This window comes from Schistocerca serialis, chromosome 4 (assembly GCF_023864345.2).
Source record: "Schistocerca serialis cubense isolate TAMUIC-IGC-003099 chromosome 4, iqSchSeri2.2, whole genome shotgun sequence".
Lineage (NCBI taxonomy): Eukaryota > Metazoa > Arthropoda > Insecta > Orthoptera > Acrididae > Schistocerca > Schistocerca serialis.
In genome coordinates this window covers 512,984,622-513,001,333 of record NC_064641.1, presented here as the reverse complement: position 1 = coordinate 513,001,333, position 16,712 = coordinate 512,984,622, and the positions used below count along the sequence as shown (strand labels likewise).

At 43.1% G+C, this 16,712-nt stretch overlaps 1 protein-coding gene across 1 annotated transcript in view; it reads left to right on the top strand.

Moving 5' to 3' along the window:
* Window positions 1-16,712, top strand: part of LOC126474579 (cholinesterase-like) — a 98,378-nt gene that overhangs the window by 38,608 nt on the left and 43,058 nt on the right. Inside the window, exons 4-6 of the mRNA XM_050102054.1 lie at window positions 600-785; window positions 10,110-10,309; window positions 14,766-14,916. Of these exons, the coding sequence (XP_049958011.1) occupies window positions 600-785; window positions 10,110-10,309; window positions 14,766-14,916 (537 nt within the window). The remainder of the gene's footprint in view (window positions 1-599; window positions 786-10,109; window positions 10,310-14,765; window positions 14,917-16,712) is intronic.

The window sequence follows — 16,712 nt, the reverse complement described above, 5'->3', positions numbered from 1 at the left end:
GTAACATTGTCCAGCAGGTTGGGGGATACGTGTATGGAGCACGTATATTCCTTTCTTGTAACGCAATTTTGAATCTAAAGATGCCTTTAATTTGAGTTCGCCTAAAAAGTGACTACGTAACTTACTAGTAAATGGAAATAACTGTGTAAACTACTTGCTTCTGTAAACAACTTTTTTCTTTTATGAAACGTTTATTGAATGATGAAGAACTTAAGGAACTCGAAACATACTAAAACATTTGGCACGACCTTATAATATTTTAGAATTTAAAGATTTTTATTCATTTTTAAGGATCAAATCACCACAATGCCTTAACAACACATTAAGTTACCTTTAAAATAAGACATTATACAGGGTGTAGCGGGTATAAGTGCAGATATTTCAAATGGTGACTGAGGACAGACAGCCACCCAGAGAACGTCGTAAAGTTCGTGAGATGTTGGTGGGAAGACTGATCGACGCACAGAAAAGACTACGAACTCTCTGATGTGTGTTCTGTACGTATTAATATGCCACATATATAAATATCTGCACTTACACCCGTTACACCCTGTATAGTAGTGCGGTAACTGTGACGCAGCAGCAATCACTCGTGGCAGGTTTCCTTAGCACCGGTGACGAGGTGGTTGCTGGCAACGCGGGCCTCAAGGACCAGTTGCTGGCGCTGAAGTGGGTTGGGCAGAACATCGCGAGCTTCGGCGGTGATCCGGACCTAATCACATTGCAGGGGCAGAGCGCTGGCGGCATGGCCGTCTCCTTCCACATGGTCTCCCCACTGTCCACAGGTCAGTTGCTCCACGTTTACCATGCGCTTTTCAGTCTCGCCGTAGTGTGCCGAAATTTTCACCATTTCAGGTCATACACTTTACAATATGTTTGCATAAGCGAATAATGTTGTTGTTTATAACTGTATAACAGTACCATGAAGTAAAGTGCATTGGTTGGTGTTACGTGTGAGAGAAGATAACTATAGCTTCGTCCGACATATAAGGTTGTGGATTGTGAGACTGCTTTGGAAAATAATTAACCAGATGGGTAACCTACGTAAAGAAATTTTTTTTAGTCATCAGTCCTCTGACTGGTTTGATCGGGCCCGCCCAGAATTCCTCTCCTTGGCCAAACTTTTCCCCTCAGCCTGGACTTTGCAATTATTTTCTGGATGTATTCCAATTTCTGTCTTTCTCTACAGTTTCTACCCTGTACAGCTCCCTCTAGTACCATGGAAGTTATTCCCTAATGTCTTAACCAATGTCCTACCACCCTGTCACTTCTTCTTGTCAGTGTTTTCATATATTCCTTTCCTCGACGATTATGCGGACAACCTCATCATTTCTTACCTTATCAGTTCACATAATTTTCTACTTTCTTCTGTAGCACCACATTATGCTTCAGTTCTCTTCTATTCCAATTTTCCCACAGTTCATGTTTCACTACCATCCAATACTGTGTTCCAAACGTACATTCTCAGAAATTTCTTCCTGTAGTCGAGGCCTATTTTGATACTAGTAGACTCCTCTTGGCCAGTAATGCCCTTTTTGCCAATGGTACTCCGCTTTTTATGTCCTTTTTGCTCCTTCTGTCGTGGGTTATTTTGCTGCCTAGGTAGCAGCATTCTTTACCTCCATCTACTTCATGATCACCAATTCTGAAGTTAAATTTTGTCTCCGTTCTTACTTCTGCTGCTTCTGATTACTTTCGCCTCTCTTGGATTTACTCTCAATCCATATTCTGCACTCATTAGATTGTTCATTCAGGTCAGAATATCTTGTAATTCTTCTTCACTTTTACTGAGGATAGCCCTGTCATCAGCGAATCTTGTCATTGATATACTTTCATCTTGAATTTTAATTCCATTCTTGAACTTTTCGTTTGGTTTCGTCCTTGCTTTTACGATGTACAGATTGAACAGTAGGGGCGTAAGACTGTATCGCTATCTTACATCCTTTTTAATCCGAGCACTTCGTTCTTGGTCTTCCTGTCTTATTGTTCCCTCTTTTCTCATGTACATAAATCTAATATCCTATTAATAACTGATTGACAATTGCTAAGGAACAGAGGCATTGTTGGACTGAAATAATCACAAGGGACGATGGCCGACATGGAACAGAATACATATGTAATAGAGGTGGAGTGGTATATTTACGACGAAAAATGGTACAGATTTCACCAAATCCGGAAGCAGGATAATAGACATAAACAATGTTTATGTTTGACACAGGTCAGATTCCCAACTTTAAGATGGACATCAGACTCTCAGTAAGGAATATACCCTCCTCGGCCACTAATGCACAGCCACTGGACCTGCTATTCATTCTGGATACCAAACTGTTGAGGAGTCCTGTGGGGACATTGTCGCACTCCTCTCTCAAGGCGGTTTTCTGTTCTTGCACGGTTTTGAGAGAGAATATTCTTTGAGAAATATGTCTGCCAAGAGCACCTCAGACATGTCCTAGGATTTAGGTCCGTGGAGTACGCAGGCCGTTCCATGCGTTCAATATCTTCACTTCGTGTGTAACCGACACCTCAACGGTCCTGAGTGTACAGGCATAGCCTGTATACAGAGAGTCGAGAACTACCGAACCCCTGACCAGACATTATATAGGATAATCTCCCTGCAATACCCCTGTGCTGTGACGGTATGTCACGCTAAGGTACGCAGCTATTTACCGCCATTGTGCATAATGCCTGGTCACACTAAAGTGAAGTGAGAAAATTCATGGTATAGCGATATGCACATATACAGACGTCGGCACTGTCGCTTATGGACAGTATACAAGGGACAGTGCTTTGGTGGAGCTGTCATTATACTCTGGTGATTCACGTTTCACGTCATGATTATGGCTTCAAGACGGAAATTAACAGATATTGAACGCGGAATGATTGTTAGAGTTAGACGCACGGGACACTCCATTTCGGAAATTGTTGGGGAATTCAATATTCTGAGATCCACAGTGTCAAGAGTGTGCCGAGAGTACCACATTTCAGGCTTTACCGTTCACCATGGACAACGCAGTGGTCAACGGCATTCATTTAACGACCGAGAGCAGCGACGTTTGCATAGAGTTGTCAGTGCTAACAGACAAGGAACACCGCGTGAAATAGCAGCAGAAATCAATGTAGGACATACGACGAACGTATCAGTCAGGACAGCGCGGTGAAATTTGGCGTTAATAGGCAATGGCAGCAGACGACCGACGGTTGTGCTTTGGCTTGCAGCGCCTCATCTGGGCTCGTGACCATGTCGGTTAGAACCTAGACGACTGGAAAACCGTGGCCTGGTTAGATGATTCCCGATTTCAGGGGTAAGAGCTCAAATGGTTCAAATGGCTCTGAGCACTAAACTTCTAAGGTCGTCAGTCCCCTAGATCTTAGAACTACTTAAACCTAACTAACCTAAGGCCATCACAAACATCCATGCCCGAGGCAGGATTCGAACCTGCGACCGTAGCGGTCGCGCGGTTCCAGACTGTAGCGCCTAGAACCGCTCGGCCACTCTGGTCGGCTGGTAAGAGCTGATGGTACGATTTGACCGTGCCGCGGATCCCACGAAACCGTGGACCCAAGTTGTCAACAAGACACTGTGCCTGCTTGTGGTGCCTCCACAATGGTGTGGGCTGTGTTTACATTGAATAGACTTCATCCTCTGGATGTTCGGATACTTGGAGACCATTTGTAGCTATTCATCTCTCCCTGGAGGCACCACCTTATCGTAGCACTGTCCGTGCGGGTGGGAGAGTTTGCGTGTTCCTGTGATGCTGAGAGCTATACCGGTGGTAGCGTAGCTACTGGCAGGTTCAACCTAGCCAGTCAGGTCTCAGCAGAGGAGCCAGACGAAGTGTGCCTCACAACGACCTACCGTCCTTTCCTCCCTTTCCCTTCCAGCCCCTTCCCTTTCCTTCTTCCCTTCCGTCAGTCTCTTCATCGGTGTAGGAGGCGGGTAATATCGATAGGTAAACACTTACGGCTTCTGTACCGACGAAGCAAGGCACCTGTGATGTGCCTTAAGGGCGTATGTCAGGATACTTCCAGTGCCATATGGCCATTCACTGCATCCCCTGCCTCTTTCCAGTCGTATCGGCCTTACGATCCACTGCCAACCAGAGGCGGAGGACGAGAGAGTGGATCCGCATCTGCGCAACTGCTTGTCCACTTTAAATACCTTCACGCGCAGATGACTCCGGCAAAGTTTCAATAGACTATGAGCTTTGAAAGTCCTGCGACGATGGAGTACTGATGGTGAGACAAGGGTTTGGTGTACCTGAACCTTAATTGGTGCTCTGCACGTTAGGCGGTCAGACGGTGATGGTCGTTCTGGTACTAGTGAGAGACGGGAGGACTGGTTCGGCAGCTCGTCAGACGACAAAGCAGCCCTATTTAGGATCGCTCTGCTTTCCCTAATCCAGGAAGGGGCCTAGAAAAGGTGGCCTAAACAGAGCCTGTCTCAACCCAGCACAAGTGGCAAACTGCGGTCACTTGTTCACTAACATATGCGGTCAAAAAAATAATAAAATAAACAGTTACCTTAAATATCTAATGATTGGAGTCTGGAACTTCCGTACTTTACAGGATAACGACCATAATCAGTGCCCAGAGAGAAAGACAGGACTTATCGCAAGGGAATTGGCTAGATATAACATCGACATTACCGCCATAAGTGTCTTAGTGACTCTGGACAGTTATGTGAACCGCTCGGAGGTTATACCTACTACTGGAGTGGAAAATCATCCACTGAAAGGGCGGAAAGTGGGGTAGGCTTTGCCATACGCAATAAATTGGCATGTTCACTAACAGAACTCCCAAAAGGTATCAGTGACAGAATAATAACACTCAGACTTCACCTGGCATCCAAGAAATATCTTCACTTGATCAATGTATACGCACGTACATTGCCATCTCCGGATGAAGAGAAGAACAAGTTCTACCAAGACCTCCGACATGTCCTTAGGGATATTCCTTCTGCAGATAAACTTCTGTTACTTGGTGATTTTAATGCTCGTGTTGGGAATGATTTCAGTGCTTGGAATGGAGTCCTCGGTCGCCATGGGATTGGTAAATGCAACTCGAATGGTTTGGATCTTCTAACTCTATGTGCCGAGTTTGAACTCTGTCTGACAAATACATATTTTCGTCTGCCTGAAAAATATAAAACGACATGGATGCATCCGCGATCTAAACACTGGCACCTTCTGGATTATGTGATAGTACGGAAAAAAGATCTTGGTGACGTGCAATGAGAGGCGCTCAGGGATGGACAGACAAGATAACTTTGAAGGCACCACGCCGAGCTTCACACAAAATACCAACAAAATTGTCCTGCAAAATCTTGGCCAATGATCAGACTATGAGAGCAAAACTGGATGAAAAATTTGGTGTCGATGGCCTTTTGATATCTGAATCTGCCCCTGTAGATGAACAGTGGAGTGCATACGCTAACAGACTGCGTGGCTGTGCTTCAGAAGTCTTGGGAAAGCCTCAGAAGAAGCACCAGGACTGGTTTGACGACTCAGATCCAGAGATCAGAAAGCTAATTAATGATTTCAGAACCTCTCTTCGCACCCCTGATGATAACAAGCCTAGAGCAGCGCATTACAATCTTAAAGTGAAGGTACGTGCTCGCAAAGACAGTTGGTGGGCAAATAAAGCAAATGAAATACAGTTATATGCCGACACACACCAAACGGGCAGATTCTTTGAGTCCCTGAAAACTATCTTTGGTCCAAGAGTTGGGAAGATAGCACCAGTCTATAACAAAGGTAAAAGTTGTCGGTTGACGCAACAGAGTGACATCCTGTCTCGGTGGGCGGAACATTTTAATGACGTTCTTAATCCCGACCATCAGACAACCGATATTCCATACATAGAAGCACTTGAAGACCTGCCAGTTGAGGAACAACTTGCGGATGCCCCTTCCTACGATGAATTCATTTCAGCACTGGCTAAGCTTAAAAATGACAAAACACCAGGATTAGATAACTTGCCATCAGAGCTATATAAATATGGGGGGCCAAACATCTAGAAACCATTGTTTGCTCTGATCTTAAGGATTTGGGAGTATGAAATGATTCCATAAGACTGGAAAGATGCTTGTATTTCCAAGATCTATAAAGGCAAGGGTGACATATCAGACTGCAGCTCCCAGAGGGGCATTTCTCTTCTCTCAGCAGCGGGAAAAGTCCTTGCCCACATAATTAACACCCGGTTAACACACTTTGCAGAAAAACTGCTACCAGAGACCCAGTGTGGCTTTCGCCCAAACAGAGGCACAGTGGATGCCACATTTGTTGTCAAACAAATGCAAGAGAAAAGCTTAGAACAACATCGGCCTTTGTTCATGTGCTTTGTAGACCTGGAAAAAGCTTTTGATCGTGTCCCACGGGAAGCTCTCTGGATCATACTAAAGAAAACTGGGTGCCCTGACAAAATTGTCAGTATGATTCGGCAGTTTCATGAAAACATGATGGCAAAAATCCGCCATGAGGACAAGCTCTCAGAACAGTTTCCCGCGACATGTGGTGTAAAACAAGGCTGTGTTCTGGCTCCCACACTCTTCTCACTTTAATTCGCAGTTTTTATGAGAGACGCGACCAAAGCCTGTAGTAATCAAATTAGTCTCGACACAAGGACAGACAAAAGTGTCTTCAACATCTCTCGCCTCAGAACAAAAAGTGGCGTAACCAAACTATCCATCCTAGAGATTCTCTACGCGGATGATGTACGCATGATGGCTAATTCTTGCGAAACTCTTCAGACTTATATAAATCTGCTAAATGCCTCCTGCAGAAGATTTGGCTTAGCCATTAGCATCACTAAGACGCAAGTTCTCAAACAGCCACTTAGAGGTCTCAATGCAGATGACTCCAGTATTGAGATAAATAACAAACCCTTGCAAAATGTGTCAAATTTCAAATACCTGGGAAGCCAAATTAGAAGTGACAACAGCCTGACAACGGAAACCGCAGCGCGTATAGCCAGCGCAGCCTCAGCCTTCGGTAAGCTTAATGACCGAGTATGGAAATCACATGATCTCAAACTACAAACAAAAATTGCAGTCTACAAAGCAGTAGTATTATCCACCTTACTCTATGCCTCGGAAACCTGGTGCTGTTACAAAGCTGACATTAAGAAGCTAGATAAATTTCATCTTCGATGTCTGAGGTCAATTCTGCGCATCAAATGGGAAGACCGTGTTCCAAACACGGAGATTTTGCGCCGCGTGAAACTGGCTGGTATTGAAGCTTTAATAATGAAACATCAACTGAGATGGAGTGGACACGTAGTACGCATGGATGACAGTAGGCTACCTAAAGCGGTGTTCTACTCGCAGCTCTCGTGCGGGAAGAGGAGGAAAGGTGGTCAACATCTGCGATATAAAGACACCATTAAACGCCACCTTGCAGCCTGTGGCATTCCAAGCAACCGTTGGGAGGAGCTAGCATCGCGCCGATCGGAGTGGCGATCAACTGTACATAAGAGCATCGAACAATTCGAACAAAAGCGTCTAATGAACCTGGATGCTAAAAGAGAGCTCCGAAAATCTCAGCTCAAGCCTGTCTACACGTATACTTACAACTCTGCTGGTCAACTTCACTGTGCTTCATGCAACAGGATATTCAAAGAGAAATTCGGATTCGCGAGCCACATCCGAGCCTACCACAACAAGGACAGAGAAGACTGACGGAGTCGCTGTCGCCGGACACGGCGAGGAGGACATCATCATCATTCATGGACGTCATGTTCCGAAACAACGATACAATTTTTATGGATAATAATGCGCCATATCACCGGGCCACAGCTGTTCGCGATTGGTTTGAATCAGGGCGAATCGTTTGACCACCCAGATCGCCCGAGATGAATCCCATCAAACATTTATGAGACATAATCGAGGGGTCAATTCGTGCACAAAATCCTTCACCGGCAACACTTTCAGAATTATGGACAGCTATAGAGGCAGCATTGCTCAATACTTCTGCAGGGGTACTCGAACGACTTGTTGAGTACATGCACTGCGCTGGAGAAAAGGAGGTAGACACCATAGTAGGAGGTATTCTATGACTTTTGTCACGTCAGTGTATAGCGCAATACCAGTGACGATCATGAACACTCCACAATAAATGGTGACCAGAATCAATTGCCACAGAGAAGCGACATTCGTTGGAGAACATCCTTGTGGACCACTGCTGCTGACCCCAACCAACATACTCCCAACACCAACAGACTCTGCGTCGACGATGACGTTGTTGAAGTGGGATACATTTAACAGGCCTCAGAGCATGCAAACCAGCCTCATTCAATCGCCGTGAAATGGTTCTGGTAGAGACATGTGTAATTGTAGTGGTTGCGAGGCCTGCAGCGACCTGGTTAGGAGTGAAAGAGATGTCTCTTCCTCTAAGCCTCTTGCGGTGTGGTGGTCCATCTATGACCACCTGCGTACCTTTGCATATTATTTCCACCTTCAGCGGGATGACGCTTTTGGACACATCCATTACTGTGGCGACAGTAGTGACACTTTGACCGGCTTCAAGCCGTCCACAATCGCCAGCACTGGGATGATGTCTTGCAGGCACTTTGACGTACCGCATTAACTGTCGCACTAATCGTATTCAAAAAAAGAACTTCGTGAAACACCGTACTCCATGTACTGTCGAATGCATACAGACATTCGAGCACCGGCTTTGCTGCAGTTAACACGTTCCGCCCTCTACATTTCCTTTTACTATCATTGGTCGGGTGTTCCGTATTAATAGTCAGTTGTTTGGTAGCAACTGGCAATTTTTCCTTATAAAATGTCTATTTTTCTTTATCAGTTGTCGTGCAGTGTACTTAGAATACGTGTTTGAAGCTGCAGAATTGATTTCAGCAGTCCTCGAAACTTTAAAATCTTGATACTTTCTCAAAATCGACTGGATTATGAACGGCTTACTGTCATGACGCAATTACTAACCAAGAACTTTCTTCATCTTGAAATGTTGTGTAGTTAGTTACATGTTCCATAGGTCATAATCACGATAAAGTTTATGATGTGGAACGTTTGGAAAGTCAGAATACACAAAAACTGAAAAAAATATTTATTTGGCAACATGGCGACCTCTTACAGATTTTTTTCTCTAAGAGCGACTAATTACAAGCATTAAAGAATTCCTCTATGGTATAGGGCTTGGCTGGGAGAAACATTTTATTTCTGTTGGTAGATTATCAAACAGTTTTGCAGCTATGCATTTCATCAGTTTCACTGCCGAAGTTAGTCACCAAAGAGGAGAGCAGTTAATTTTTTCCTTTTTACTGTTCTATTTGCTATACTTATGATTTCAGGTGAATTGTTTATAATAAATTTCGGAAGTGAATAAATGTACTGTGAAGTTGTGGTTCATGTTTCCAGCTGCTTCGAGAGATACATAAAAGATGCACATGTGTAAAGCCTACACATAATTCTAATTACTTTCTTTTGTGCATTGAATAGATTTTTGCGTAAGTTAGCAGTTACGTCAGAATATTATGCTGTAAGGAAATATGTAAAATGTCTTAACTTATTGACGTCTATATCCTCCAGATTGGCAATTACTCTTACGGCGAAAGTAGTCGAATCCAAAGAGTTCAAATAAATATAGTAAATGGTTTTCTAATTTAAGTTTTCGTCGATATGATATGTCCTTTTTATCTGATAAGCGAAAAGGCTGCTTGATGCGTGTATCACGCATTCCCCGTTGCGTCTGAATGTAATCACCCCCCACGCTAAGAGGCATAATATGACTCCCATCCACCCAACATTTGGGAACGACAGATAGGATCGCTACACGGACGAAATGTCTACTAACTTCTTTGGAAGTATGTACAAGAAAAATTACAACAGAGTACAATCGAGATTAGTGTTTAACGTCCATTTGAGGTTCAGGCCGCTAGACGGGCACTAGCACAGACAGAGGTTAGAGGAAGGAAGTTGTGTGGCTGCTTAAGAAATCATTCTTGAGAGGTACAGTAAACTTAAATCAGGATGACCATTCAACTCCCGGATGCATCTGTAGAAATTAGCTCATATGTTTATACTAATTATGTGTCCAAATGAAGAAGGTGCTACAATCCCAACCATAACAAGCTTTTCATATTTCTAACAGGTCTCTTCTCAAAGGTCATAATTCAGAGCGGAAACTTCATCGGACAACCGCTCTCCATGGAATGGGCCCGGAGACACGCATTCAGACTTGGAGCTGCCCTGGGATTCGAGACTGATGACTCTCAACAGCTGGTAGATTTCCTACGCTCTCTCAATGCAACAGACCTGGTGGTTGATACGTCCTTGGTCCTGACAGATGAGGTATACAAACACAGTGTTTTGCATCTGTGACCATTAAATCATCAACATCAGTACAGGCCATCAAGGATTTAGATTCTAATTTCAGCTGCACTGTATTTATGGAACTGTCGCAGACCTGCAAAGTTTCGATAAACGCACAAACAGCAGTCCAAAATAGGTACTGAATTATTTCTAGATGTGTTCTCTCTGATCCACGTTAAGAGGTTAATTGCTGTCTTCATTATCTGTACAACGATGTTGTCGATTTACGAACAATCAGCACGAAACTGATGCGACGCAGACTGGTTACAATGCAACGAGACCTCTCACTTGTAACGACATGGTCTTGGAAGATTTGTGGATATCTTTTTTTCTATGGGTGACGGTTCATGATCGATAACACAGAGTTACTTTACAGAATGAGTTGCAGCAGTCTAACTGTATTCCCATAAGTAATTAACAGTAATTTCGTACCAAACGAGAAGTGCAAGGTGACGTACTGTACATTATCTTTCAGGTCCTCCACACGACACCTCACATCTCGTTTGTAGTGAGGTATACTTGAATGACTGACATAGCGGACCACGTCATAGAGACAACGATAATATACATTTGGTGAATAGTAGAGAAATTTTTAGAAAAGCTAAATTTCTGTTCTCTTGGAACATGTGATGTATCGGAGCGTTTATGGATACCGATTATTGACCTTAATTGACAAAAATGTATCTAAAATTACACTCTCCAGTAACATTACTGTGACCACCTCTCGAAATCCTGAATGAACATTTTTGCAGCCCGAACTCGCTGCGAGTCATGCAGGTAGAGTGTCAGTGAGGTTTTGGAACGTACTGACAAGGATGTGGAATCATGCCGATTCCAGCGCCATAGTCAGCTACAACCGGTTTCTCAATTGCAGATCTGTGACGCTAACAGCTCGATCAAGGTGGTCCCACAGATTCTGGACTTGGTATAAATCAGGGGAGTTTGGTGGCCAGGGCAGTACGGTGGACTAACCCTGCTTCTCTTCGAACAATGCGTGTACTACACTGCGAGCTATATGGCACATTGCATTGTCTTGCTGGTAGATGCAATCGTATCGAGGAAAATCAAACGGCAGGTAGGGTTGGACATGATCCCCAATGATAAATGGATACTTGTGTTGATCCATTGTGCCTTCAATTATGACGAGATCACCCACGGAATGCCAGAATAATACTCCCCAGGCCATAACGCTAGCGGGGCGTTTGCTTTCACACGTTTCACACAGTACACGCCAACGGCCATCTGTCTGATGGAACATAAACTGTGATTCATCTGCAAAGGCCACCTGTCGCCACTCAGGGGAAGTCCAGCTGCTGTACTGGTGAGCACATTCCTGCTTCTGTTGCCGTTGAACAGCAGTCAGCAAGAGTGCATTAACGAAACACCTGCTCCGGCGGCCCGTAAGCAGCAATGTTCGCTGCACACCCCTGTCGTCTATGACGCATGGGCGCAACAGTTAGTTAGTTAGTTACGTGTTCCATTGATCAATAGCACGGAAAATCGTTATGATGTGGAACGTGTCAAATGCACGAGAAATGCGCACAGGAAACAAGGTTTTTTTGTTGTTTTTTCTTTACATTATAGTGTTATACCTAAATATTTCTATTATCAATCCGATTTCCTTAAATGGCACAAAATGCATATATTACATCTCCATTTACACATATTCAAGAATTCATCTATGGTAGAGAAGGAGTTGTCAAGGAGGTATGATTTCTATTTGTTTTTGAAACTATTACTGCTGTCTGTCAGAAATTTTATTTAACCTGGTAATATATCAAAAAGTTTTATAGCATCATATTTTACCCCTTTCTGTGCCAAAGATAGGTTAAGTAAAGGATAGTGTAGGTCTTTCTTTTTTCCGGTTTTGTAATCACGAATGCCGCTGTTGATTTTAAACTGGTCCATATTGTTGAGAAAAAAATTCATTACTGAGTATAGGTACTGTGAAGCAGATGTGAGAATTCCTCACCTTTTAATAAGATACCTACAAGATGTGCGACTATGAACCCCACACATTATTCTAACTAATTTCTTTTGGGCAGTGAATTCCTTTTGCCTAAGTGTTGAGTTGCCCCAGAATATTATTCCGTATGACATCAGAGAGTGGAAGTATGCAAAGTATGTTAGCTTACTAATTTCTACATCTTCAAAATTGGCAATTATTCTGATTGCAAAAGTTTCTGAACCTAGTCGCTTTATGAGATCCAAAATTTGAATTTTCCAATTAAGATTCTCATCTATATGTACACCGAAAACCTTACTATGCTCTACCCTGGCTACTGACTTCATTTGATGTGTTATGTTTATTGAAGGATCTATACTTTTTACAGCAGAAAATTGGATGTGCTGTGTTTTTTCAAAGTTCAGAGCAAGCCCATTCGCAGAAAACCAATTAATACCTTTTCCAAAGACCTTATTTGTATCATTTTCTATCGGACTCTCTTTTACTGGATTAATAATTATGCTTGTATCATCAGCAAACATTGTCAGTTCAACATCTTTTTTCACATAAGAAGGGAGGTCATTCACATACATCAGGAACAGGAGGGAACCCATGATCGAACCTTGTGGAGACCTAATGTAATTTCACCCCAGTTAGATGAAGTGGCAAACTCCTTTGAATCCCTTGAAGCATATAAAGAGACTTTTTGCTTCCTCTTCTGTAGACATGACTTAAACCACTCATATGCTGTTCCATTTATACCATAGAACTGTAATTTCTCTAACATAATGTCGTGGTTCACACAACCAAATGCTTCCTACTGATGACATTTTACTATTTAAAGGCTCTATTACGTGGACAGTGAAATTGTATATTGCTGCCTCAGTGGAACAGCATTTATGGATTCCGAACTGTGATTTACTAAGTATCCCATTACTGTTGAGATGGCTAACCACTCTTGAGTACATTACTTTCTTAAAGATTTTTGAAAATGCTGTACGCAAGGATACTGGCTGATAATTATTGACATCTGTGGTTTCCCCCTTTTTGTTGAGAGGCCTGACAATGGCATATTTTAACCTGTCTGGAAGCCGGTTCTGGATAACGCCATTTTACTACGCACGATGTACAATGGTACACGAGAAGCTTAGGAACTTAGCTGTTTTGGATATGCTTCCGACCTTGGCCCGAAAGCCCTTGATCATGCCCTTTTGGACTCAGATATATCGCTCCGTTTGCTAATTACAACGACTGCACTGTTTTCCGCGTCCCTGCGACGCCTTTACATACCCTCGACTGCTCGTGCTACAAGCTGTCGTCTGCGAGTTGTTATTGCAGGTTGACGTCGATTATAGTCGGTGGTCACATTAATGTGAGCAAGTTGCCATTGGATTAAATGTGTTCGAAACATATTACATCAAGGAGTATTCGGAGGTAGATTTCACTTTGAGATAGGGTTACGCATATTTCCTGCATTCGAAGAAAGGTAACAGAAGTCGTACCAAAAGTTACTATCTCAGAGTTGTTCAGATCCTTCAAAAAGAATCAACTGATTCTTTGTGGTGTTTGGGTATTCTGGGTGAGACGTGGATTTACGATCTCAGTACCGACACAGTAATGAAATAAAATCCTGAAAGTCGGTGGTCCCGAACCAAGAAAGGGGAAATCGACTATGTATCGTGGGAATCAAAAGAATCTTTGCTATTAATAATCGTGAAAAGGGTAAGAAAAAGGTGAACGCTACCCAACTCTCCGGGAAAAACTTTGTAAAGAAATATGTAGAAGGTGGTCTGAATTTGATGTCAGCTTTCATTAAGGCAGTGATAGCTGCTTTGCCTACAGAAAACTGAGAGACTTCTCTTATGAAATAACGCAACATGACATTTAGTATCTTTTGACTTCTACCGATTCCGATATATACATAAATCTGTGACTAGCAATTCAGTAGATTCGTTATGGCAGCCGCCTCGAACTAATTAGCTGGCATTTTATTTTTCGAAGGAAGTGGGGCACAGAAATAACTGGTTAAAATGCCGCCAAATTACAATGAAACCAAAGATTATAGCTGATATATCTTGTTTTCTCATGTTCATCAATGTCCGCAATTTTAGGTCCCTGCTTGAGTTACCTGTACTGCTTCTGTCATCTCACTCCTTTGCTACTCCCCATGTCCTCGATAATCGCGACATTGGCCTCTGCTGCAGTGAGCTGCTGCGCAAATATTTGCTGTACTTTCACCTGCTGAAACGTTAGCGACAGTTTATCACTACTCCACTGTTCTTCGCTGTCACTTCAGATTTTTAGCTACGCCATTCTCTAGTTATTCAAAGCCATTCCAGATTTTGGGCCATGGAGAACCTAGCATTTATCAGTGGAAGAAATGAAAGTTATTGTTTAATGTTCCTTTCACGAAGAGTTTCAAGGCGACGATTTATTACTTGAGATGACTCAACATCCTGACAGGTAAACCGTATTCGTTTCTGGTTTCAGGAACAGGCGCTGTTCTCTTATTCTCCTTGGTGGCCGCACATTGAGCCAGAATTGGAGAGTGCCTTTTTCTCGGAATCTCCTATTCAGATGCTCACCGATGGACGATTCAACCGAGTGCCTATTCTGACTGGAGTCACTTCCGCCGAGTTGGGTTTGTATCCACGAATTTCCAGTGTCATAATAAAAAGCACAGCGTAACGTTGGTGCTAGACGTCTCTGTAACTGATAATAAACGTAAATGGTTGCCATTTCCCAGAACAGCCTGCTACCTCTAACGTATTGAGTTTCTCGTTACAGTTAACCCTTTCATGAATAAAATTTATTTAGCATATGTTTGAAAACTAAAAGATCAAAACCTGTCTTCTTTTCTGATAAATAATGTAATTTAACCACAAAAAATTTTAAGTTGACTGATTCTGAAAAAAGGTGAAGTGGGACACGTATGTCCCATGAACCCTACTAGATCCGTGTTTTCGTGTGGTCGTAGGATTTCCAGAACTCAATTTTTGACTTTAGAATAATTTTATAATGATGGAAATTATTAAAAAAAACTAGTACCAAAACACTTTTATTTTACTGACAATGAAAAATATGAAATATGCTACACAAGTTTTCAACATTTTATCACACACCAATGTTTTCTACATTTTATGAAGTTTTCTGGAGCGTATACGTCCCACTACATACAAATTATTTGCAAACCACGACAACTACTGCTGTGTGTATTAATGTTTCAAAACAATGTCTATTATTTATAAGAAAATACATTAGATACTTCAGGCATTTTTGGAAAGGAGAAAATGATGATTTGATCTGATTTTCGTGAAACAGACACTCTATAAACACACGTCGCTCCATTCGATCACTTACAGCCTTCAGCAAACCATCTCATGGTATGTAATACACACATCAAAAAAAGTTTTGCATCAGCTCGTTCCCAGAGCTCCTGAAGATAGACGTTGACTGTGGATATTGTATCACAGACACAGTCCCTTTGACTGTTCAGATATGTCACTAAACCCGCACAAAGATATAAACAACCATGCATGAGCAGCGTCTATTAGACGGAGTGTGTCCGACAGCCGACCATTTCCAGTCATTCCACCAGGAAGGAGGTACACGACTCGTGTTGTCTGTAGTTCAACCATGCCTAGACGGTCAATACCGCGGTTCGATCGCGTCCGCATTGATACTTGGTGCCAGGAAGGTCTCTCAACAAGGGAAGTGTTCAGGCGTCTCGGAGTGAACAAAAGCGTTGTTGTTCGGACATGGATGAATCCACAGAGACAGGAACTGTCAATGACACACCTCGCTCAGACCGCCCGAGGGCTACTTCTGCAGTAGATGACCGCTACCTATGGATTACGGCTCAGAGGAATCCTGACAACTACGCCACCATGTTGAATCATGCTCTTCGTGGAGCCACAGGACGCCGTATTACGACTCAAACTGTGCGCAAGAGGCTGCATGATGCGCAACTTCATTCCCGACGTCAGTGGCGAGGTCCACCTTTGCCACCACGACACCATGCAGCGCAGTTCAGATGGGGCCAACAACATGCCGAATGGACCGCACAGGTATGGCATCACGTTCTCTTCACCGATGAGTGTCGCATATGCCTTCAACCAGACAATCGTCGGAGACGTGTTTGGAGAGAACCCGGTCAGGCTGAACGCCATAGACACACTGTCCAGCGAGTGCAGCAAGGTGGAGGTTACCTGATGTTTTGAGATGGCATTATGTGGGGTCGACGTACGCCGCTAGTGGTCATCGAAGGCACCGTAACGGCTGTACGATACGTGAATGCTATCCTCTGACCAATAGTGCAACCATACCGGCAGCATATTGGCGAGGCATTCGCCTTCGTGGACGACAATTCACGCCCCCATCATGCAAAAAAAAAAAAAAAAAAAAAAAAAAAAAAAAAAAAAAAAAAATGGTTCAAAT